This window comes from Zootoca vivipara, chromosome 8, assembly GCF_965207765.1.
Source record: "Zootoca vivipara chromosome 8, rZooViv2.hap1.1, whole genome shotgun sequence".
NCBI classification, from domain to species: Eukaryota; Metazoa; Chordata; class Lepidosauria; order Squamata; family Lacertidae; genus Zootoca; species Zootoca vivipara.
Window position 1 is genome coordinate 24,863,354 of NC_142591.1, and position 25,927 is coordinate 24,889,280.

Below are 25,927 nucleotides of genomic sequence, written 5' to 3' on the forward strand. Positions count from 1 at the left end.
TAGACATGAAATAATATCAGAAATTATTCCATTCCTCCGATAAGCTAAGCAACAAGCATCATGGTGTTATGAGTTGTGAGGGGCCAAAAACTACATAACCACTATATTCAGTGAAAGGTTAGAATTTGGACAAACTCATAAACTCACGAATTTCGCAAAGGCTAGGAAATAATAGTGGCTATCTTCCTCAGGAGGTCAGGCTAGCAATGGCTCACTGGGTCATTGAAGAAACAAAAGGCTGAGAATGGCCTGGGTTTGTTTGATAATGGTAAGCCATGGGCGAAGCAGAAGACCCTCTGGCCTAGTAGTTTTGGGGAAGGGCTACTGTTGGCTACTGATGTCATATCTGCCAAGTGTCCCGGAAAAAGCAGGACATTGTGGCAGCTATTTTGGGTGCCACAATCTCTCACTGGGCTCACCGCCTGAAAAAACGCTTTCTTCAGGGCCAAGTATTTGGGCGCGGGGAAGAGCACGAGGCGCAGGCCACAACTTGCCAGAGTGTATGTCCCAGAAGGTGTGCATCCTGGTTTTGGGTCTCCAAATTTGGGCAGTATTTGATGTGAACAGTGGAGGGAAATGTCTTCTGCAATGGGCTTGGGAAAGAGGGGTCGCCAGGGTGACCAGGTTGGGATGCTGGAAGCAGACAGGGAGCTGCTGTTTTCAGCAAGTGCTGCTGGGAAGGAAAATGAACTCCATACAGGAACTGAAGGGCAGCTGACACAGTGGATGGTTGGTGAAGGCTGTGACAGAGAGACAGGAGATGGTGCATAGGATGCCTCTGAACCCAACGCCATGCTGGATCCAAGCCCCTCTTAGGGTGCAAATGCTCTGCATCCCCTCCATCGAGGTGCAGGTTGCATATGTGTGTAAATAAATCATCTCTCATAAAGACACCATAGTCTCTAATGTGTCTTAATTGCCCCCCAAGGGAACGCGGACCCCAGTAAGTGCCCCTTGCATCTCACCCTGCTCATTGAGATTGGGCTGGTGTGGAACATTTAAAACTTGATGCAGGCTCGAAGAGCCTCCCACACAAATCAAGGCGGTGACAGTTCAAGCTACGCAAACCTACGCAATGTTGGCAAAGCTTTAGAATAGAGGCAGGGAAACGTTTTAAGTCTGAGGGTCAACTTTCCATGGGGCGCATGTCTGTGTGGTGTGGTGCTAGAGGCATTTGTGGGTGCAGCAACAGTACGCTACAAACTGCCTACCTCCTGCCAACCCGCCCCCCCCCCCAAAAAAATCTCAAGAGGCAAGCAAGCTTTGCCACATTTCAAGGATAAACTCTAGTCTGGCGCAGAGGAGGCCTGTGAAGAATTTAGAAAGCCAATAATTTTATCCCAATTCAATCTGGCTTCAGACCTCCTTTCAGCACCTGAAACTTGGAACATGTTGGCGGCCCACTTCCTTGAGAAACAGGCTCTCTCTGGGCCACGTTTCACGGTCTCCACATCAATTGCAAAACTGTATTTGAGGGCCTTAGGCATCTCAAAAGCCTTGTTATCCACCTCCTCCTCTGCCCTAACTGCATTTACACACATTGTGGGATGGGCTTTTCTCGATTTCCACCCTCCCTTCTAACCAGATCTACTGCAAAATGGGCAGCTTATTTAAAATACTTCTTAAAATCACACTCAAGGCAGTTCCCAATAAGAAGAAATTATTAAAAGACACCACAAATCAAACATTAATGCTGCTAGGACTGCCTGTTCTTATTTTCAAATCCTTCTGCACATGGAAACTTGGCCGCTATTCCTCTATTGTGTGTGTTGAAGTTAATTGCCTCCAGGGGGGTTACGAGTGTCCGTGGCCAGTTTTTACAAGGAAGTGTCAGCGTGTGAGAGAATTTAAAAGAAGCCTGATCTTCTTCCACGGTTGCTTGTCCTTATAAGTGTGCCTCCCAGTGGTAAAGGAGAAACATGACCAAGAGCAATTCCTCCCATTTAAGAACTAAGAATCCTTTCCCTTTCGCTATTATTTTTGATTATTAGTCAGGCAAAGGCACTGTTCCTCTAAGCTGGATTTTGGTGGCATAAATTAAAGGGAGGAATGAGGGAAAGTAATTATGATATTATCTATTCCAATGGCCTAACAAGCTATACGTCCAACTAAATAAACGATCAAATGATTCAACAGAGGTGAAACAGCAAGCACGACCAATTTAAATCACTACTAATAAACATAGTGTTTTGGCAACTTAACTCATTTTTTTAAATAATGGCATAACACTTTCATGGGCTAAAGCCTACTTCATTAGATGTACTCTAGCGCATTAAAGTTTACACCATTCCAAAAGTTGCTAGCCTTTCAAGGTGCCACACAGCACACTGTTGTTGATTTTGATGCAACAGACTAACACTGCAGCTTCACTGGAAATTAGTAGTGAAACACACATACGGTTTTTATGTTTGGGAGAAAATTTACTTAGCTGCAGTTGGCAGGACAGAAAGAAATGTGAACCATCCCTCAGCACATGTTTCATTTAGAAATGTCACCTGCAACACACTGGATTAAAATACAATACAATCACATACAACACCCCCCCCCAAGAAAAACAGGTGCACATTTTGCGACCTCCGAGGTTGTTTCTTTGTTTTTTAAATATAACATTTTATTGCAAAGATTGTTTGATACAGAACAGCAATTACTTTCATCGTGTTGAATTTGGAAGTAACATACAACTGAATGAGAAGAGGAATAGAAATAACCAAACAAAACGCGTGATTCTCTGTTCATGTGGCATAAACCAGTCTTGTACATAACTTGTAGCAGCAGTTTTTAAAAAGAAGTTCCCTTTAGAAAAAAAATTATATATATATTTCTATATATATATATATATATATCTGCATGTGGATTCTACACACTAATTGTTGTTTCCTTGCACAGGCTGAAAGTTTTAACGATTGAACTTCCTTCTCGAGGGGACAAGGGGAGAGGGACAACAGAGACAGCCCATGCCCCGTCCTCTTATCTCTAGCGAAACTTGACTCAACCAGCCCAGGGACAGTGCAAGGGGGAGAACCTGCAATGGATACGTTGGCTCCTCAAAACCATTATGATGTTACCCGGGCTAAAAGAAAGAAGGCAAGGATTTACCACAACACATCAGTGTATAGACCTTACTGTATTTCCTTTCCAGGACCTTTTCCATTAATCGCTTTGAGGGGCTAGATAGAACAAGGATGACAAAGCTTCGAAATCTTCCTGGACTCCAGCTCACATCAGCACCACTCAGCATGGCCAACTGTCAGGGAGAATGGAAGATGCAGCCCAAATGCACCTGGGAGGGCTGCAGGTTCCCTACGCCTGCACTAGTGGATCTGCTCCAAGTGTCCTGCTCTGTCCTCACAAATCATCTCACCACAGTTTCATGATCTAACCAACACAGGGGGTAGAAAAACAAGAGACTCATCATGGGGCATGGAGGTAACTCCAGTGTCTGCTCTAGGGTGATGGGAGAATTGGGGGTTTGGGTGCTAGGTGCTAGAAGATAAAAGACTCTATAAATCATTGGGAAGCTGAAATCAAATCAGCAGCAGAGCTAGCTCCAGATGAACTATGCCAACCTTCCCCAATCTGGTGCCCTCCAGAGGTTTTGAACTAGAATTTCCACCAGCCCTGACCACTGGGGCTGGGGCAGGTGGAGGCTGCCAGCCAAAGAATCTTGAGGTTGCCAGGCCTGAGCTATGCCATTACAGCTGCAAACGTCAATTGTCTCTTTTAAACCTTGCTTCCATTCTTCCACATGTATTGCTTTCACAGTCAGGTGCTTATTGTAGTGATTGAATTTTCAGCATTTGCTCCTTTGCAAATCCAACAAGAGAATTTCATAAAGGGGGGGAAGGGGGGACATGTTGTTTTAAAAAGCCCTGAGAGAAGAGGAGGTGGGGAGGGAATAAAAAACAAAAAAACAAAAAAAGGTGTAGAGACGAATTAGCTGAACATGCAAACTAAGCCTAAGATTCACCCATAGTTTAAACACGTTATAAATTTCACAGTTTAATATTGGGGGGGGGGGTTGTGATGTGAAGAGGATGGAGGGGGGCAATCAACAAAAGGGGGAGGGAAACAAGAACAGAGGGGTTTTCTTCCTCCATCAAACGCGACTAAATAAAAACATCAATAAAATGTGGCAAGATTTTATAATCTACTAGGATATAGATAAAGGCTAAATAAAGCTTTAAATCAATAGTGATTATTGCTAGCAGATGTCCCGGCAGGGTGCTGGGAAAATATTTGCCACATTATTCCTGCAGCATAGAGTTTAGTTCACGTCTGTCAAACCTGCGCCCGCCCACCCACCCCCAAAAGACAGAAATCATGTGAATTGGCCTGCGATGAGCCTTGGCATGTCCATGGAATGACCCACACAGTCTGGGGTGGGGGGGTGGGATCAGTTTTTAACAGTCCTGGTTTAGTTAATGGCTTCTCCCCCACAGTATTGCGCAGTTTAATGTGGAGAGCTGCAAATATATATATCTATATATTTTTTAAAAACCAGACCAAGAACAAAAATACCCCCAAATAATAATAATAATAATATAATAATAATAATATAATAGCAATTAAAAATTAAGGGATGCATTAAATTGGCTTTGATGAAAAGACTCATTTAACAGAGGGATTTTGTAAAAAGAATCATTGGTACTGATTTTATACTAATCTGGAGGAATGGTTTCAAAACATATTTTTTTTAAAAAAAATCCTCAATAACAACAAAACCTTATCTATACCTCAACACCTTTCCCCTTGCTTCTTATTATATATTTACTATTTTCAGCTCAGAATGATTTCTACCCTCTTCCTGTGCAGTCTGATTCGAAGTGCTAAGAAGCAGCAGACATTAAAAGATGATCGGTGTTGGGTTTTGTCCTTCCAATTGCCAAACTGAATACAGCTGTGTGAGTGCGGCTGTGCAAGATCACTTGAGGTACGGAGCCTCACTGAGGGCAGGAGAGGTTAGCAGTGTGGTGGTGAAGAAGAAGAGGAAGAAGAGGAAGAAGAGGAAGAAGAGGAAGAAGAGGAAGAGGAAGAGGAAGAGGAAGAAGAAGAAGAAGAAGAAGAAGAAGAAGAAGAAGAAGAAGAAGAAGAAGAAGAAGAAGAAGAAGAAGAAGAAGAAGCCGCCCAGGGTAGAAAAACAGCAGGGGCTCCAGAAACACTTAACTTCCCCCTTACCCTGGAAGACTAAGGGGCAAGTCTGGTATCCAACTAATTCTACTCTTAAGACGCATTGAAATTAATGGAACGGAAGCTAGCCATGACTAACTGATTTTAGCGGGTCTCATTTGAGAGTGACTTAGTTGGATACCACCCAGAGCATCATTTCCCAAACTTGGGCCTGTAGCTGTTTTTGGACTACAATTCCCATCATCCTTGACCACCAGTCCTGCTAACTAGGCATGATGGGAGTTGCAGTCCAACAACAGCTGGAGACCAAAATTTGGGAAACCCTGATCCAGAGCTTTCTGCACAATGCCCAGCTACTGCAGCAGAATGCTTATGCTTGATCCACAAGTCAATCTGAACAAGAATACTTGGGTCTAAGCTGGTGAACAGCCTGCTGCAGACTACAGGTTTAACCCAGCAGAACCCATCCTACAGAAGTTGGTTCTGTTCTGTTTTCAGTTTTGAAGGTTCGCACACCTACAGTTCCACTGCCCACTTCCAAAGGCTCCATTCTTACAGGAGAGATGGGAAGTCAATGTGTGGGAACTGGACTCAATTGAACTGAGGGACGAGCCCAATGTTACTTCCCAACATTTTAAAAAAGGAAGCGACAGAATTGGTGAAACCATCCAAAGATGTGCGCTTCCATCAAGCTGGAAAGGTGGAATATAGAGCATGACACACAGGCATCGGAAAACTCATGAAATGTATCTGCGAGAGCCATTCTGCAGAGCCTGATGGCAGCAACATGAGAGGCACAATTTAAATCCAACTCTGTGTCTGTATCTTTAAATGCAAATGAAGGAATGTAACAATGCAGGTAATCTTGATCATGTGATTCAAGAGAAGGAAGTTCAAACTAATGGATTATTTTTCTCCCTCTAAATAAATAGGTTCAGGGTGAAAATAAAGCTTACATCCCAGCATGCCAGCTTAACTGGTCTGCAGGTCACAGTCCTAATGTGGTTGACTTGCAATGGCTCCTGCTGCCAGCAACAGGACATGCAGTCTAATCCTGGCTCCCAACTTCATGGGAAATTTTGGGAAGGAAATTTATTTTGTCAATCCCTATTTTTTTTATCGCCGGTAGTATTTTCTTTTATTTTCCTTTAAAGCACGGTAAGGTAGCTGCATCATTTAAGGCTTGCAATTTTATTTTCTACATTTAATCTGGAAGACTGAATCATCGTGCTCATTAATGTAAGAAATAAAATAAAAATGGTAACGCAACTATTGCAGTTTCGAACGTCAACTTCACAGAATCCTGCAGTGCCTTCCTCATGCAATTCGGAGGACCTCCTTGCCCCTAGCATCTCTCTCCACGCAGTCTGCTGCTAATTCCATCAGTCCTTCTCCTTTCCACTAACTCACATTGAACTGTTCACCCATGAAATGCCCCCGTGCAATTTCGACAACGGCTTAGGCCTTGTCAACGCAACCAACTTGGATAAACTGAATGCACAGCGGGAAGGAGGGAGTGGGAGGAGGGAGCAGCAGTGCTCAGATGACCATGTGAACAACCCTACAGTCATGCCACCTGGATGGATGGATGTGAGCTTGTCCATACAACCAGGGATCCTGCAATTGGGGGGGGGGGAATCACACACACACACACGTACAATGTGTATGCGCATAGGGCACAAGTGGTGGGTTTTCCCCCTACAATTCCACTCTCTCCCTCCCTGCCACACTCGTTCGGTCTACCTGCTCTGGTTGTGTGAACGGGGCTTGATTCCCGAAATCACTTGATTCTCGAAATCAGAGGACTCCGTGTAAATACAGTAGAAGAGTTGCCGTCCCGACAGGGAGAGTCGGTGAGAGATTAGATCAGAAACATTTAAGCAGGCAATCCAAACTGCGTTGTAGATTTCCGTGGGCAAATATTGCCCATTGGTTTCTGCTGAACGCAGAGATTAGCAAACTGACAAAAAAAATTTTTTATATAAAATATTAAAATAACAATAATATATTGAAGCACAAATCAAACATATATATATAACAAGTGGGTGCATAATTTCCATAGGGTTTCTTTTCTTTTTTTTTAAAGTCGCTATGCAACTCTTTCTGTAGAGTCTTTTAAGTCCACAAGGGCCAGAAAGAGCCTTTTACAAAAGGACAGTAGCTAGGACATCATCATCATCATCGCTAATGCGGAAGGGGAGAGGCAGAGAAGCAGAAGTGAGTGAGGTTGAACATTTTCCTTTTCCTGGTTTTTTGGCTTGGACCAAGTTTAATCAACCATGTTTATACCTGGAACTGGTTTTAACTCTCCCCTCCCCCCATGTGGCAAAGTACAAAAAGAAAAGTAGCAAATCAAGAATAGGAAAACAAAATCAACACCTTATTTCTAGTTCCTCCGTAGGGGGTTTCTCAAAATCTTCTTCCAGTTATCGGCTGCAGTTTCCAAGGGCTTCCTCGCCCCAGTGACTCCTTGTTTCCAGGTCAGAGAACACACAAAAGCGGCTATCACAGATATACAGTAACAAGCTCACACACCCCAATACAAAAGGTAACATTAATGCTCAAATGAAAAAGGTCCTCTCCAAATAAATTTCATTAATATTTTTTTTCAATCATCTTTTTGTTTGTGTGTTGTTGTTGTTTTTTTAATAAAAAACCTATGATACCAAAAGACCTAATAAAGTAGTAAGGCACTCAAATCAGTATATAACTGTAGTCTTTTGCATTTTTTTTTATACTGAAAGACTTATGGCACTGAATCCAGACTGCCGTCTTCCCACTCCCACCAATCCCCCAGCCCTCAAGCCCATTCCTGCATAATGACAGCAGGCCAATTCAGCATCTCAGAAAAAGAAAATAAAAAAGCTTGCATTGTCAACTTTATTCCATGTACGCTGGGTCAGTTCACTGGGGGTGCGGCTGATGATGCCGCAGCTGTCATTCGACACCCAAGAGCTGAGGTGCACTCTCTGCAGAGGCGAGAATGTGACTCATGGAAGATTTTTTGTTGTGAATCTCCAGCAAGTCCTGGATGAAGCCAGACGGGCTCCCGCGATCCCCCTTCCCTCGGGACTCTGTTTGCTTCTGGGCATTCTTGCTGGACTCTGCAGGACAAGGGCCTGCCGTCCGACTCCCACTGGTGGGTTTGTCTTCTTTGCAAACGGCCTCCTTTGCGGCGTTGAGTAGGCTTTCCTTGCGGCTCCTGGTGACTGGGGAATGGCTTCCGAGCCCCGCAAGCGAGTCGGACTCGTTTTCCGAGATGGGGTTGGTGCTGCTGTGGAGAGACTCGTTTTCGCTATCTTCCTCGCCCCGAGAGTGGCCATCCTCTCGGTCGCTCTCCTTCTCGTGGTTCTTAGTACTCTTTACCTTCTGATGGATACGCTGGTGGCGAACCAAGCTGTGCTTCAGAGTAAAGGTCCGTTCGCAGGTTTGACATTTGTAAGGTCGCTCCCCTAGGATAAAATTAAGATAGAAAGGTTTATAAACTCCTCCGTCCTTCCTTCCTTCCTTCCTTCCTTCCTTCCAGGGTTGGAATGCAGTCTGCCATGTAACACAAACCTATTTAGCAGAAGCTGGCAGAAGGCAAGTGATTGTGCCATATAGTAATACAAATTTAGGTTTCTTGGAATCTTTCCGCCCATAAAACGGCAACCCTGCATTAGAGAGTTTCATCTGTCAAGACCGTGAAAACATCAGCAATATCACCTCTGATTTCCCACCATGGAAGAGGTGATTCTGCCAGAATGGAAGCTCGTGTTGGTTTCACTAACAACTGATCGTGTGCGTTTATTGTCAAAGAAAAGGGACACCGGGTTTCAATGAGATCAGGGATGGGGAGCCTGTGGTCCTCCAGTTGTTGTTGATGGCAACTCTCATCATCCCTGACCTCTGAGCCATATAGACTTGCACTGATGGGAGTTGGGAACCCATCATCTGAAGGGAGGCAGGTTCCCCATCTAACCACTCACAACATACTAAAAGCAAGAGCTTTTACAGCAAAACAAGAAACTCTACGGACCACAGTCTGAATGTACTCCATGTTTTCATTTGCTTGCTTAACCCCTGACTCTTGGGAGTAAAACCTGGCAAAACCAGTTATTGTACTTTTCTGAAGATCTGTGTGCTTGTGCTTTATTTTCATACTGCATTCATCTCTCTACAACCATAGTTAAGTGCCTCAAAAAGATTGTTTCCAAGGGGGCTTTCACTTTGCAAAAAGATGGGATAGAGAGATGCTCTTAGCAAGAATTAGGCCAAAATTAGTTTGACATGCTGCATGCAACGTGAGCGATTTACAAGGTGTTCATCCTCCCCCTTCTGCTTTCTGCAGAAATTTTGTGAAATGCATCCAGCAGCAGTGACGATGCACTTTCCCTCTGCAGTGTAAACAGGCTTCCTTCTCTTTCAGGAAAAAAACCCACACAAATTTTTCACTTATTTTCCAATTGGCATAATACAGCCCCAGGAACACGAAAAACAGTCCAACAGCTCATGAATCAGCACTTCTTTCTCAACCTTCAACGGAAGAGCAAATAAAGTAACACACATGGAGAATGAACTGAGTTCTATTTCCTGGTGGTTGTGCTTTGCTATAAGGAGACTGGTTAATTTATTTTATTCTTTCATTTTTTAAAAAAGGAAGGCCTGGGGAAAACAGTTTAAAACAAACTACAGCAAAAATTTAAAAGGGGGTAACATGCTGCAGCTAAAGGATTCTGGATATTATAAGGGTTGAAGGGAGCACAAGAATACCTCTTTGAAAAGAAACATAGTAAGCACTCTAGCTATATATACAAGGTGGGAGATCGAAGGCTGTTTTCCCTCCTCTGCCTATTGCTTGCCTACAGAAATAGGCAAGTCAAACCACTGGCCTTCCTGGTTGAGGATCGTCTAAACTGGTGGCAGCGCTCTCAAGTTTTCAGACAGGGTTGATGCTGGGAATAAACCTAGGAGCTGCTCCACCCAATACAGCCTTTCCTCACAGTCATACTGTTGTGAATAACGCCCTCTTACCTGTATGGGACCTCATGTGCCTTGTCAAGTCTTGCAGAGACCAAAATCGCTTGTTGCACACTGTGCAGACTTTCTTCCTCTTGTCTGCCTTTGACTCACTCTTAGTCCCGCCATTCACTTTTGACTTCCTGTCGTCGTCGCTCTTCTCCGAAGACTTCCGCTCTGTGCTCTCCCCCTCGGAGATGCTCTCGCTTTCCTCGTTCTCCTTCCCCGTGGCCTCGCCGTCCATGGGAGACTCTGCTGCTTTTAGGTCTCCTGTGGGCTCTTCCTGCTCAGGAGAAGACTCCTCCTGAGCCATAGGAACTTGGCCTCCGTCTTGGACGCTCTTGCTTTCGTCCTCGCTGCTCTTTTCGTCCTTCCTGTCGTCGCGCTCGTGAGCCTTTTTGTGCCGGCTGAGAGTGCCTGCGAACTTGAAGGACTTCCCGCAAATGTCACAGGTGTGCTTCTTTTCTGCCTGAATGCCACTACTGGTGCTCTGGTCGCTCTCAGCCAGCTTGAAGTCCATGAGCTTGCTAGCAAAATTGAGGTCAAGGCTCCTGTTGCTGGCGGAGTCTTCTTCTGGCCCCTCTTCGTCCTCGCTGAGTTTCTCTTGTGCATCTTCTTCCCGTTGAGATGTGTTCATCTTCTCCTCTTTGGGACTGCGCTCAGGGTCTGGAAGCTCAGCGGCCTCCTCTAGGTGGTCTCTTTCGCCAGAGGTCAAGTCTAACGCTTCACTTCCCACACTTGCATTCTCCAGATCCGATTGGCTGTCTGCAAGAGAAAACAAGAGAAACATTGAAGTTCTTCAGCAATCAAAAGCACCAGGAATCATCACACACACAAAGAGTTTCACTTCACCGCCACCCACGCATCAATTTGTTTTGAGTCAGAGTCCAACACATTCCTGGTCAAGGATAACATCAGAAGGCATGATTGGATGTGTTTTTTCACCAACTTAAGAGCTATTATTTTTGGGTCTCCAAGTCAAATCAATAGTGTTACAACAGCCAACCTTGGTGCAAAACACTTCAGCCCAACTCACAGGCCCAACAGTAGCATGGCAGTGCCTGGCATAGCACCCCTAAGCATCTGTTCCAGGGGTCACCAAACTTTTTCAGCAGGGGGCCTGTCCAGTGTCCCTCAGACCTTGTGGGGGGCCGGACTATATTTTGGAAAAAATATATGAACGAATTCCTATGCCCCACAAATAACCCAGAGATGCATTTTAAATAAAAGGACACATTCTACTCATGTAAAAACATGCTGATTCCTTGACCGTCCGCGGGCCGGATTTAAAAGGCAATTGGGCTGCATCCGGCCCCCGGGCCTTAGTTTGGGGACCCCTGATCTGTTCCATGTGGCTAACTGTTTGGGTGCCATCCTCTCGGTCGCTCTCATTCTCGTGGGTGACTTCCAGCTGAACAAAGCCAGCATGAAGACACAGAAACTTGTATCTGCACAAGATTTGGTGCGTACAACAACAAGGATCTCCACATTTTTTTCCAACTAAGAAAAAACGAACTGCATGTTTTTACTTTTGGCGAGTTGGCATTTTTATTTTAAAAGGTATGTGCTTAGATGGACAAAGCCTAAAAATGTAAGAAAAATTATAGAAGGATCTACCTGTTAGAGGTACTACTTCCGGGTTAGTGGAGTTTGTAACCCAAAGCGTTTGTAACCCGAAGTACCACTGTATATGATTTCTCCATGCCTATCCCTGATGGGGAATCTATTTGGGAGGGGTTTTGGAGTTTTTGAGAAGGCCTTCTACACATGACAAGCACAAGGTGGCTAAAAAGCTACAGATAACAAGTCTAAGCCTTCAACTCATGAATGCTTAACAGCTGCTGAGTAACTATGGGGGATTTACAAACTCTTGATAAAAAGAAATGTTTCGGTTCCTTTTGTGCTGACACACAGAGCACATATTTATAAATGAGAACCTCAAAACCTAAGATAGGGAGAGTTCTTGGAAAAGAAGATGACTTTCAAGGCCGAGACGAACAGAAATCAACAAGCTGTAGATGTTTTAAAGCAGACTGGTGATAAGATGATGGGATTTCATGGGGGGAAATGAGGAGAGTTGGACTGGTGCAGAGGCCACGTGGAACCACCCGAAGACCACAACGCACACATTTGTGAGCTAACCGTTTTTAGCTGTAGAAATGTTCAGCGTTTTGAGAGAAAATGGCAAACATAGCTAATCCCCAGGAACAAAACAGAGAAGATGGTTATGAATATAACCATATTCATCACAACAGATTGGCAACAGCTTCATCACAACATTCCTGTAATTCAGAATTTATCATAGCAGTTAGGTTACAGCTCAAGAGATGGCGTTATGAGCCCAAGAACCCACAGCGCAGAATGGAAGGCAGAGAAGTCCCCAAGAGCCAATTCAGTCTGTAAAACAACCAAATCAGCAATACTTGATCAAATGAACTATTAAGTGGCTTTCAGTGGCAAAGAATATTTCAACCCTATCCTTCCTTTATAGAAAGAGGAGTCATCATTTACCAAGTTACATACAAACACACACAGTAGAAAACAACAATAACTCTCTCTCTCTCACACACACACACCCAAAAAATCAAAAGCACAATAATTTTTTAATTGTCTCTGGCAGCAAATATCCCAGAATCTCCCCTTGAAATCACAAGTTTGCATTCTGCCTTTCTAGCAAAGTATTTGCTAACATTTCTCTTTTTTTCTTACAACCACAGCAGCTTCCTAGTTCCCCTTTTATCAACTCCTCCTTTAATCAGCATCCATACAGCTAAGTAGTTTAAGCTCAAGAAAAGCAAAATGTAGCCCATCCACCCACACCAAGAACCTCCTGCAGGGGCAACCACATTTTGACCGTTGTCATAGCATGGGGGGAAATCCAGAAATTTTGGTTGCTTCAGGTAGCAGAACCAATAGAATGCAGTGGCTAGAATCCTGAGTTTGGACATAAGAAGCCCAGGTTCAAATCACCATTAGAATCATAGAACTGTAGAGTTGGGAGGAACCCCGGGGTCATCTAGTCCAACCGCCTTTCAATGATGCTCAAATGGTGGTCTTGCGTGAATTATTCACCGTGAGGCAGGGATCAGGAACCTGCTCCCATCAGCCCCTGCAGGCATAGCCAATGGATTATGAAGTTGTTGTAGTCCAACAAGATGATGAGATCATGAGAACCAAAAGTTTCCCATTCCTGCACCATGGGATAACCTACCCTACAAGGTTGTTGCAAGGATAAAATCGTGTTCTGAGTGGGTATTTAATATCATTTTTGGATACTAGAATGTGGGAATTATTCCAGTCGGATAATCTTTTGTGCATTCCAGGCTTAATTTCAGGAGCAACCAACTACTGACCACATGAACTAATTGGGGTTAGGAAATAGGATGGTGAGCTATGTGTGGTATTTGGAAGCTGCCTTCTCTCTTGAAAACTAGGTGGTATGCCAGTTTTAAAAATAAACCTGCAACTAGACTCCCTATTCTTGGAAGTTGCCCACCTTTTAGTATTCACTTAGCACATTTTGTTGACCTTCCTTGAAAGAGAGGGCCTATTTAGCAATACGTATTGCTTTGCTTTCCTTTGACCACAGCCTTGAGTCAGGGGGAGGGGGTCTTGTCTGGGCAGCCCAGGACTTCCATACACACTGCCCAGGTCACTTTGGTACTGCTAACACAACAGTTTGACTTTACCCCTGGAAGTGCACTCCATTGCCTCTCGAGACAGATGGATGACAACAAGAACAGCAGGACCTATTTTAGCATGCACACACTCCAAAAAATAAAAACCCTTAATGTTTCACTAAAAAAATACATGGCTGTTGCATGTATTGTCCCTATAAGCCTATTTAAGGGTGGCAAAACGCTTGTGGGCTTTTGTGAAAGAACTGCTGACTAGGAAGCAAAGTGTGAACAGTGCATTCTTGTTGTGGCTAAAGGAGGAACTCTTTATGGGGTGGGGCAGAAACTGGAATTCACTACTTAAAACCTTGAAATCTAAGAGACTAACTGGGTGGAGCCTCCGAGGTATTAAAAAAAAGCAAGCCCCAAAACAGGTCTAACTGAAATGCCTACATATGAATGCGAGAGATAAAGGACTATATCATTTGCATAACTGACAGTTATGCAACGCCAGCATGCCAGCTTCCAGGGATTTCAGTTATAAGCTACTGTTCTGGGTCCTCAGGAGGACTCGTTTTTTTCTTTCTTTCCGTCACGTACCAGGGGCGGCAGTAGCAGTAGCAGCAGCGGGGAGGACCAGAAAAGGCCTGAGTTAACACCTGCTTCTACACACACACACACCATACTGAGGAGGCAAATAATGCATGCAACTGCAATGAGAAAGAAGTTATACTAGGCACTTGCCTTGTGCTGCACTGATAGTTGCAACAACCCTATGAAAAACAGTGAAGATTGACTGGTAAGTGCTCCAATTCCAAGCACATCCACTATAGGCGCTTTCCATTTTTGCAGAACAGCCAGGTTGGTTTGGGGTTCTCCCCCCATCATCACTCTCCAATCTCAAACAGCATCCACTAGGTGGAACACTTTGGTAAGCTAGGAATCTTACAGATAAAAGGATTCACCAAAGAGACCTTTCTCATTTCATGTCTGAATTTATCAAGAGGTACCTGTAACAAATGCCTCACCATCGTCACAAGCTGCCCTTTATTCATCCATCTGTTATAGGAAGCAACTAAACTAAACTAAACAACCATAACGGTATATTCCAGGACACACACCAAACTCCCTCCTCAAGCTACTAAATTGCCTGTTCTGAACTTACCTGCACAATTTAAAATTTAAAAACTTCACAACCAAAGCACCAACACTTTTTTGTTGTTCTTGGGATATCAGAAGTTTCATGGTCTTTTTGCAAATTCATCACATCACTAGAAACATATCCTAGTCTTCAGATTCAGGGGGGAAGCGCCATGCACATCAATGCAATTGGCTGCCGTTAAATGAGGGTTTCAATCAATGAGAAGAATCTGATTTACATCCAACTAGTGAGAACAATCTGATTAACATACAACTGAAAATTCCAATTTAGTTTAGAATTCGAACTACTGTGAAATTCTGAATGGATTGGCAAATCTGAGAAAGGAGAAAACTGATCAGAGATGATATGGGGATGAATTTCTACACAATCTGGACTTTTAAACTGGGAGCATCTTTGGTAAGGCGGCTGTAATATTTTGTGATCAAAACATTCCCCACTGCAAAGACTAACTCAGGAGATCCAATTGCTATTTAATTTCCTTTTGGTTCAACCAGCTGTTCAACAAAAACTGGGTCAAACCTAATCAAAAACTTCCTCAGCACACGAGTGTGTCCTTTTTCTGTATGTCTGTAATTTTAACAAACTAGACTTCATCACAACTACAATTTGCAGAACTTGGTCATAATAAGGCAGTGTTGCTGGCAAAGCTCTCTTGTTGTAACGATGGTTTGTTTGTTTTTTAAAAAAAGTTTCTAGGTTGCTTAACCTATTTAATCAAACCAGAAACAATGAAAACAACAACTGCCCTGGGTGCTATCAGGTGATTATTTACTCAGCACCCACCCCCTTCTCAGGGCTAAGCTGGATGCAACAGAAGCACAGCTATTGTGTAATACACATCATGAGCCTTGGTGGTCTTGTATGAAGCACGGATGGGACATCTATGTCCAGAATGAGGGGACAATGAATGCTCCCCTCCTTGTTCTGAAGCTACCTCTCTCCAGCTCTGGGTGCCCCATCTCGGGGGGGGGGGGGAACCAGCAGGTTGGGTCAGGAGAAGATGGGCAGGATTTAACACAGGGCCTTTTCTACCTATAAACACTGAACTTTAAAGGAGATGGAGGGCATTTACAACAGAGGAGGACGGTAGCGCAGTGTAGCACCTGCTTTGCATGCAAAATTGATGTGGTTTGAAGTTTGCACAGTTTGCTTCCCAGCATGGCTGGGAAAGATTCCCAGGCTAAAACTCATTGCCGGTCAGTGTAAATAATACTGGAGGACTTTTGGGAGAAGGAATGGCGGATTGACCATCTCACTATCGGCTCACCGCTGATAGAAGATAATTATGTGGTGACTGGTGATAGGCAGATGGCCTGGCTATTAAATCACCCTGGAAGATAAGAGTGATCAGACAGGAGCAAGCTGAATGCTTTGATCAAGTGTAGACAGTATTGGGCTAGTATTCAGCAAACTTGGCCCTCCAGCTGTTTTTTGGACTACAATCCCCATCATCCCTGACCACTGGGTCCTGATAAGAATGATGGGAGTTGTAGTCCAAAAACAGCTGGAGACCGAAGTTGGCGAAACCCTGGACTAGGTGGACCAGTGGCCTGATTTGATATAATCTTCCTGAAGGAGGGCATCCCTCATTGTATTCACACATGCCTGTGCTGCTGTGACATCTAGCCAGTCATTCATCTAAGGGGCCCGAAGGAAAAAAGAAACACGACTTTGTTTTAAATTCTGGAACAACCTAAAAGAGCTACCTGTGCTATCATGAGCTCCAGCATCACTTTCTTTAGACTGGGGGATAAGCCCGTTTCTTCTCAGGCAGTAGTTGGCAATTCCGTGTTTGCGTAAGAGGTGGCGTTCACAGTTAGATTTGGTGGAAAAGAAGGCATCACATTTTTGACAGGGGTAGGGCTTCTGACCTGAATGGAGCAGGGAGAAAAAACACATTTATCTTCTTTCTAAAGTGTCACAGGAACTCCTGCGTGTCTTTCCATACCCTTCTGCTTGCTTTGCGCAACTGCGGCTAAGTTTATAGTAGCTCAGGCATGTCCAACAGGTAGATCGTGATCTACTGGTAGATCACTGGATGTCTGCAGTAGATCACTGGTAGATCATTGGCTCCCTCCAAAGAAGCTGAACAACTGTGGCTCCCCTAAAAAAAGCTCAACATTTTACCTCCTCCCTGAAAAAAACTCAACAACTTTAACCTGACCCCCCCCCATGGGCCTTCCTCCTTCCTAAAAAAAAGCTCAACAACTTTGACCCGAACCACCCCCCAAAAGGGGGTAGATCACTGCCAGTTTTTAACTCTGTGAGTAGATCGCAGTCTCTTGGGAGTTGGCCATCCCTGCAGTAGCTCAATCCTCCTCTGAAGGAAGTCCAGAACAGAAAGGGGAATTACTTCCCAAACAGCACTTTTAAGACTGCAGCTGTGGCCTAAGTTAAACTCTCATATAAAATAAAATTAGGAAGGTTGAATATCAAGGCTCTGAAATTCAAGCCCCCTGAGAAGTGTCCAATACAATAGGACTCAAGTTTAAGCTCTTCTGGGCTTAAAAAAGCAGAGCAGCTATTTAGAAGCAGAGTGGTTAAGAAAACTCAACTGTATCAGAGTTAACTACTGTATTACACAGCTGCACATACACCGCCTGCCCTTCAGACGCCATGATCCTGCGCTAACCAGACGAATCCAGAAGAAACTGCATAGCCAGCTGACTGCGAAGGATTGTAATACCTGCTTTTGGATTGGTTTATGCAGTAGTGCACTTATCACACAGAGATGTCTTCACTGGATGACTCCCCCTTGTTATCTCCATCGGACATATCTCTATATACGGTAGTTTGTAGGATGTTTTTCCCAGTAGAGTATATTACAGCACCAAGAGAAGACTGGTCACATTGCAAATTTTTGACGAGATAACATGCAAAACTGGGCGTCAGGGCTACAAAATGAGCTGGACCCAGAGGAAAACAGCTGAAACAGGTGGGAACTTAGGAAGAGCAAGGGGGATTAGGATGGGAATGCGTTATGGATGCCAAACAGAGGCTGGCTGGAAAGGACTCCGTGTGCTCTACATCATACATCTAACAACCACAGAAATGTCTGGCAAAAACACAAAGACACCCTTCTCTCTCTGGGAGATGTTTGAGAAGCACATGGCAAGTCATGTTTGGGAGAAGGGCAGCAGCGGAGTGGTAGAGCACATGCTTCGCATTCGAAGAGTCCCGTGGTTCAATCGCTGGCTCCACCAGGTGGGACGAGGGAAACGTTCATTCGAAACCCCAAGGAACCTGTGCTATTCAGGGTAGACCCTATTGATAAGGGAGCTTCCTTGCTGTTCCAGCTGCTGCAAGGAGCCATCGCCTTGCAAAGCCCATTTTAGCCATCTGGCGTTCCAAACAATTTCATCACACTTTAGAATCCAAGTTGAAATGTCAGTGCAGCTGTCGTGATTCTGTACCATTCAACACAATGTGGACTCTGATGAACAACTATGACTCTGCTCCATTAAAAATACCCCTGAGCTCAGATATCTCCCCAGCCAAGCTCTCTTTCAGCTGCAAAAAGTTTAATGTCCTTAGGAGGAAGGGAGTCTTCCATTTCGCACGTTAACACAGCGCCAACAGCAACCTCTGTGGCGCCACAGGCCTGATCTCTACACACCAGTAGGATGCAAAAAATAATGGCGAGAGAACAGGAGAAGAAGAAATCAGCTGCTATAGCAAAGTCAAGAATGGGTGCTATCACTGCCTCTCCAAAACACAATGCAGGCTTTTAAGGGTGTTTCTGTCACATTGATCTTGGCTTCTGCACTACTTAAAATCTGAATCTGAACCTGAACTTGAGAGGGTCATGTGGTGTTTAAAAAAAACCAAACCACTTGGTCATTTCCACAACATGCAGAGGCCTGGAAGTGGAAGACTTGTTAGCTGGCTTGCTAATTTAAGGTTACCATTCCGAAGGTCTCTGGGATGGTTCACATGATGTTGCTTTTGTTTGTTTGACTACACAAATAGTGACTTTCTCTTGCCAACAAAGAACGAAAAAATGACTCCTTCAGATTGGAGAGATCAATGCTGATTACTGATGTAAACCTATAGAAAATACTTGAAGTGAAAATGGGCTAACTTTCCATTTTGCAGAGGAGTTTGTTCAGTGATATCTGAAGAATACAGCACCAAAACATGAAAGCCTGTTGACAAATTTCCAAAGAGTACTCCAGCTACTGCTCATTTCCAAGATGAGCTAACAACCCACTGTTTTCACACACACAGGCTTCAAAGAATACATCCCATATGCCATGTCACAAAATGAATACTTCTTTTGCAAGCTCTGCAACGGATCCAGGTATACATGCAGAATTGGGCTGCACTAAAGACAGTGAGGGTGGCATTAAGAGCAATCACCAGGAGCAAGGACTTTTTGCTTCCCTTTTTAGCCTTTCGTTTGTTAACATGGAAAGCATCTTGCTAATGTAATGTCGCGGCTGGGGGGGGGGGGAATCTTCCCTGGGCGCTGTCACATCTCAGGAATGCAGGAGAAGTTCACATTTTGTCATCTGCTTCCTTCCCCATCTACCCCAAGTCTGTTGCACAAGCAAATGAGTCATCAACATTTTAGTGCTGGTGGCTTCAACCACAGCACAGGCAAGAGCCAGTGGAGACTTCCAATGGTGTTCTGAGCGGCTTCAGACTCTGAGCTAGCAGAGTTAAGGCTCTTCAGGACTGCTCAGAGCCTCCTTTTTTATTTATTTTTACTTTGTTGATAGTTCACAGTGTCAAAGGGGGGGATGCAGAGATGACTAGCCTGGAGCTGAATTGACTGGGGGAAAATGATGTTCTTTCATCATTTGTATGTATCATATGCATCATATGTATTTTGTTGCTAATGATCTGAAAACTAAGCTTGAATATATGTGATTAAGTAGGACAGTCAATACTAAAGTAGCAAAAGGCAATGAACGAATAAGCTATATAGGTATGCTATGCACTGAGTTTTCTGAAGGCTCCCCGTTTTTCGGAATGCTCTCTCCCCGGGGAGGTTTGTCTGGCGCTTTCATTATATATATTTTTAGGCGCCGGACGAAAATGTTCCTCTTTAACCAGGCCTTTGGGCGATTCATATTCTGCAGCCTTTTAAATGCGCCGGTGGGAGTTGGTTGGTTTTGTTTTAACTACTTGTATGTATTTCTAATCTTGGGAATTGCCCTGAAATTCTTTTGAAGAAGGGCAATATGTAAACCTAATAAATAAATAAAAATTAACAGTTGGTTAGCTGGTGCTTACAGACTGTGGGGAAATCGTGTGAACATGGGTGATGGAGAGGCGCTCATTTCAGTCCCCAACCATGTTATTTCAGAAGCACCCCCGTGTTCAATAATTTAACCAGGGACTATGTTTACATGAACCTGGAATGTGCAATCTCTCCGCGTGCCCCACCCCACCCCCATTTTGAGGCCTATTCCTCACTACCGTGTACTGCTACAGAGAACAGTAAGTTTACCTCATTTCTGTCAATACAGCTTCAGTGTGCTCTCATCACCTGCCTCCCTTGCAAAGCTAAAAGGTAACCCAGCAATGCATGTGCAGGAACCCACCAGTATCTGCACACCTGAGTGTCCCAGCATTTTGCAAGCCATGTATCCGAAAGAACCTGGATAAGATGCGCTTCAGGTGAGCGGAAAACTGCTCCTGTATCCCACTCACTAAGATGCCTCTGCAAAGTAAGCTCTGTGCAGTGGAAAACTCTATAGAGGTTGACCCTTGCTCCCTGCAACGAATGTGGAAGTATGGAGGGTGCTACATTTCAGACTGGAAAGACTACAACTATCTTATTTGGAACCAGAGAACCATCAACAGGAAAAATTCCCCAGGGATGCTCGAGATCCTTCAGCGGTAACACCACTTCAAGATGTCTACCATGAGCACAATCCACAGGAGCAGGAGTTTTCAGTAGCAAGCCAGTGGGAGAAAAATATGCTACTATGATAGTTGCTCAAGTTTATTTTGTCCTTTGCTCTGCCTCTTTCTTTTTTGAGAGCAGCTGTGGCCTCTGAACCGCGCAACTAAACACCGTGAGCTTAGATATGAAAACAGAACCACCAACTATGGCCATCCACTGCAAGAAAGGAGGTCTGTTTGGTTATTATGGTGTGTCTGGGGATTGGTAGAGGCAGGCCAGAGCTGCAGCCAAACACAACATTCACAGCAGTCTTAAAATTTTAGAGGACTTAAGAATTAGGCTTATAGTAGGGCCCAAACTATGTGTTACATGCAAACGCTCTTTTAAACAGTAGCTCAACAGCTTGTTTAAGGTAAGGAAAGCCACTTTTGGTGGTGGCAGATGGGAGTAGAGGCATGGTGAAAAACTTGGGATGCTCTTTCGCTTTTTCCAAATCCCACCATTCCCCCAGAAATTTCTCTGATCCTCAGGATTATAAATGTGGAGGAAATGAGCACTGAACACCCCACAAGGGAGAATAGCTACTATGGGGGATCTGAAGCAGATATATAGGCTTGGGGGTGGTGGTACTAAGGAGCACTCCCTCTGCTGTTTCTCCCCTTCCGTTCATCCCCTTTCAACAGTTTCCTCAGACTAGTGTGGCAGGTAGCCTAAACCAAAAGATCCATTTAACCCAGTAGAGTCCACCCAGACTGGCAGGGACTCTCCAGGCAGTTGGCCATGAATGTTTCCCAGCCCATCACAGTTATCTAACTAGGGATCCTGAACACTGAACACCCTAGCAAAACCATTGTTCCAGGAGTCCTTCCAAGTTTTGCATTAGGGCAGAAGAAAGCCCTCGAGCAAAACAGCCCTTATAGATGCTATGGGATCAGTTCGCACATGACACTGAGCCGTTTCTGGCAGAATGGGGACAATCCCCGGGCTTGCACATGTGTTCCCTCCAACTCCACTCCCATCACTTCCTTCCTGGTTTCCAAGGCACCATGGTTTAGTTGTGCAAGCTTATATTCCTGTAGCATTACATGCATGCTGATCCAATACATCTAGCATCAGTCATTACAAATGGCCTATTCAACAACGTATGAGCACGCACTTGAAAACTTGAGTGGGATTATCTCAAAGATGACCTGCTAGGTGGTTAACTGGGTAAGAGCTCACATAATTCTGAACAACCCCACCGCACCCTTCCAGGCTCTGTGTACTAAAGCGGGTTCATCCTGGCAATTTCCCTTGGGCCAGAATGACCCCCCCACCCCCAATCTATAAGGATGTGCTCTACAGCAAGCATCCGTTGCATAGGTCCCCAAAGCCATTTCACAATAAAAACTCTCTTACCTGTGTGAGTGAGCATGTGCCGCTGTAAGGAACTCGCCCAGGGGAAAACTCTCGGACAATGAGGACAGTTGATTTTCTGAAAGCAATTTGAGTAGGCGTTTCTCTTTCCCCGCAGGAGTTTGTCTTCGGCAGTTTCTTTCTCCTCCTCACTGGTTCCGTTTGGGTCAGCCGCTGCTTCTTTGAAGTCCTCCGTCGACTGCAGGAACGTGCTGAACTTATTGGTGTCTGTGGTTGCCAGCATCTTCTCTATGCTGGCGAACTCCCCGCTCGACTCCAGGTCCACGCTGCTGCTTGCCTTCAGCTTGTTCTTTGCCCCTTTCTTCCGGCCCCTCTTTTTCACAGACCCAGACGTGGTGGACTTCTGGGGCCCATTGGGGCTGCATGCATGCGGGGTCAACTCAGTGGAAACGATGGGGTCTGCCTGGGCAGCAGCCACGGAAGCTGCTTTCGGTTTTGGGGTCCTCAGCTTCTCAGGGCCAGCAGCTGCTTTGGGGACAGAGTCCGCAGCGTCCGTTTTCAACAGAGCGGGAGCAGACGACACGGACGAAATAATCTGCGCAATGGAAGCAAGGGGTGGCAGCTCTTTCGCCACGGAGGGCTTTGGCAAGAGGGGTGGTGGCTTAGGCCTCAAGGGCCGAAGCAAGGCAGCATTTCCCAGGAGGGAGGGAGAAATGATTGGGACTGTCAAATGCAGTGGACCCTTCAATGGCTGGGAATGTCCGGGAGCTCTGTTTTCCGGGTTACTGTTTGCTGGAGGAGACTGCTGGCCGTTGTGGAGATTCTCCTCGTGCCCTTCCTTCGCATCCTGACTCGGGGCACCGTCGTCCGTTTCCTTCTTTGGAGCTTTGGGGATCGACAAGTCTATGGGTTCCATAGAGCCGTCGTAAACAGAAGACCCGAACGGGGTCTCCTGCTTCACCAGCACAGAGTTCAGGTCTTTGTTCTTTTGCGAGAAGTCCAGAGGCTCGTCGAATTCCATAGGGAAGCTGCTTGCGTTTTCGAGTTTGATCGATGTGTGAGAAGGGGCGCCCCTCAAGAAGCCGTTCTGCGACTCCAGGAACGGGGCGATGGGCTTGCGGTCTAGGTAGGCGCTGTCTTCGAGAAGCAGGGTGCCCGGCTGGCTCTCCGGAGGTGTGCAGTCCACAGCCAGCACGTAGCTCTCAATCTCCCTCTCCTGGATGTGCAAATGCTGCTTGAGGATGTGGTGGATGCAGTTGCGCTTGGCCGAGAAGGCAGTGCCGCACTCCTTGCACTCAAACGGCTTCTTCTTCTGGCAGCCGCTGTGCGTCCGCATGTGGATGCGGAGGGCTCGGTAGTGCTTCAGGTCCTCCCCGCAAAACTTGCACACCGTGTCCGGAGAGCAGAAGGCGTCCACCATCTCCGCCGCGTTGCTGGCCACGTACTCGATGTTCTTCTCTATGTCCTTCCGCGTCGTCTTGAGGTGCTTCTTCCGCAGGTGCCGCTCGCAGTTGGCCTTCACCGTGAAAGGGTAGTGGCAGATCTTGCAGATGTATGGCCGCTCCCCGCTGTGCGTCCTCAGGTGCCGGATCAGCGCCGCCTTGTCGGCGGCAATGTAGTCGCAGATGTTGCACTGGTACGGGGAGATGCCCAGGTGGGAGCGGATGTGAGCCCTCAGGACCCCGGAGAATGCGAATACTTGCTTGCACAAGTGACACGGGAACGTCATTTTCCTCACGGCGGGCGCCTTCTTGCTTGCTGCCCCGGCAATCATGGCTTTGAAGTCCCGCTCCATCACCTCCTGCTTGATTTTCCCCATCGTCAAGGGCAGCAGGGCCTCGATGATGCTGTCTTGTTCCAGCTGCGTTTTCATCTCGCTCTGGCTCAAAGGCTCCGCCTTGGCCTGAGGAGAAGGGCTGGGTTTGGTTCCTGCTTTACCATGAGGAAGGTGAGAGGCCAAAGTTGACTCTTCAGAGGTTCTGAGTGGCTTGGGCGCCGCCGGAGGAAGGCTTGGGCTGATGCACCCGGGCGAGGCTTGCTGAGTGCTGGCCAGCGGAGGAGGCGTCGAAGCTGCGACGACCGTCCTGGGCGCCACCAAGGGCTTTGGCTTCAGTGGAGGCATGTGCTTGAAGAGGGACTGCAAGGGGACAGGAGGCGCCTTCGAGAGGGGCGGGAGGCTTATCGGCGGAGTCGCAGAGGAAGCCATCTTCAAGATCTGCTGGATGTCCGCCAGCTCGCCGGAAATGGGCTTGACGACAATGCTAGTGTCGGGCTGAATGATGAAGCCTTTCTGGAAAGGCTGTAGTGACAGGAGCTTCATGTTTTCTTTCGTAGGGGCGAGGACAGAGAACGGCCCTCCCACGGAAGCAGCCTCCAGAGGAGACATGTTCAACTGGTTAGCACTACCAGGTTCCTGAGGTAGGTTACATTTCAGTGTTCGGAGCTGCGTTTCTTGGGCCTCATCTGAAGCCAGCTCCTCCTGCTGGGCAGGTTCAACGTCTTTGGTATGCTGCAGCCCCAAGGATGCCATGTAAGCGTTCCGGTCCGGGTCCTCCGAGGGCAGCTCGTGCTTGTCTCTTTCCTGATCCGCGGCGTGGGTCTCTGCGTGCAGCTTTAGCGCTGAGCGCATGGGGAACGCCTTGTTGCACACCTCGCAGACATACCGGTGATATTCACTAATGCACCGCCGCAGGTTCGTTTCACACCAGACCTACAAGACACCACACGAGAACGCAAATAAACATCATGGAGAAAACATCTACCTGAAGCAGCTAGCTTGTATACTCCTTGTACACAATTATTAATTGCTGGATTTATGGAGTCACCCATCAAAAATATTCCCTGAGCAGCATACAAACAAAACAAGACTTGAACCGCCCCCCCCCCAACGGAATAGGGTCGAAACCAACAAAAGAAAATAAATTCTGCCAAAAAAAACCAGAAACTACCTTTCAGTACAACAGATACAGCAGGCATCCCCAAACTGCGGCCCTCCAGATGTTTTGGCCTACACCTCCCATGATCCGTAGCTAACAGGGAAGGGAAGATGGGAAGTGTGGTCCAAAACATCTGGAGGGCCGAAGTTTGGGGATGCCTGAGATACAGCATAAAAGCAGCCAAGGTTTAAAATCACAGATCCAAAAGCCTGTGGTCCAAAAGACCACAGTAAAGGCACCCAGCAAGCCTCTCTGGGGACTATTCCTTAACTGGGGTGCCACTACTAAAAAAGGCCCTTCCCTTGGCAGCCACCTGCCTCACTTCATTTGTTGGGGGCACCTGACTATGAAAATTATTGCAGGTTTTTAGATCCTTGACAATCAGCTGTCCTAAGGAGGCTCTTTGAAAAGCGACTATGGGACTGTGGGTCAAAATGTCATCTCAACCCTCAGGTGGCTCATCAGCAAGTCCCTCCTGTTACAGAAACTGCCCCTTCCACACTCTTCTCTAATTATTAGCAGGCAATGGGAGAGTCCATTTGCACCTCTCAAAGACCAAATTGGTCTGAGGGGTCACCTAGGTATTGAACTCCTGCCTTTCATTTACAAATCTTTTAAGCTGCTTGACCTTCTCTCCAGGGTGAGCATCTGGGCCACTGATTCCCTGTGTTTGCTGGGTAGGCAGTCCTGCATGCTTTGGAGTGTATACCCATATCAGAGGCAGAAACCATTTTCAAAAACATTATCCTATAAGGTAAGGGGTAGGCAATGATTATTTTTTCCCCTGTTGGGAGCTGCAGACCAATTGAGATTGGGCAATGCAGTGAGTAGAGTCAAGAGCCAACAAAGAATATGCATCAATAGGACTCCCAAGATG

At 45.9% G+C, this 25,927-nt stretch overlaps 1 protein-coding gene across 19 annotated transcripts in view; it reads right to left on the minus strand.

Annotated features, from left to right (window-relative positions):
* Window positions 1–2,582: 2,582 nt before the first annotated feature.
* The window catches only part of RREB1 (ras responsive element binding protein 1), a 126,196-nt gene continuing 102,851 nt past the window's right edge, over window positions 2,583–25,927 (minus strand). For 16 of the 19 annotated variants that reach the window (XM_088675150.1, XM_060277985.2, XM_088675149.1 and 13 more), the window contains 4 exons: window positions 22,157–24,824; window positions 16,611–16,775; window positions 10,141–10,890; window positions 2,583–8,579 (listed from right to left, as the gene is read on the minus strand). In XM_088675150.1, the coding sequence (XP_088531276.1) occupies window positions 8,065–8,579; window positions 10,141–10,890; window positions 16,611–16,775; window positions 22,157–24,824 (4,098 nt within the window). In that variant the 3' untranslated portion in view covers window positions 2,583–8,064. The remainder of the gene's footprint in view (window positions 8,580–10,140; window positions 10,891–16,610; window positions 16,776–22,156; window positions 24,825–25,927) is intronic. The other 3 variants (XM_088675157.1, XM_088675159.1, XM_088675158.1) reach the window with 1 other exon arrangement.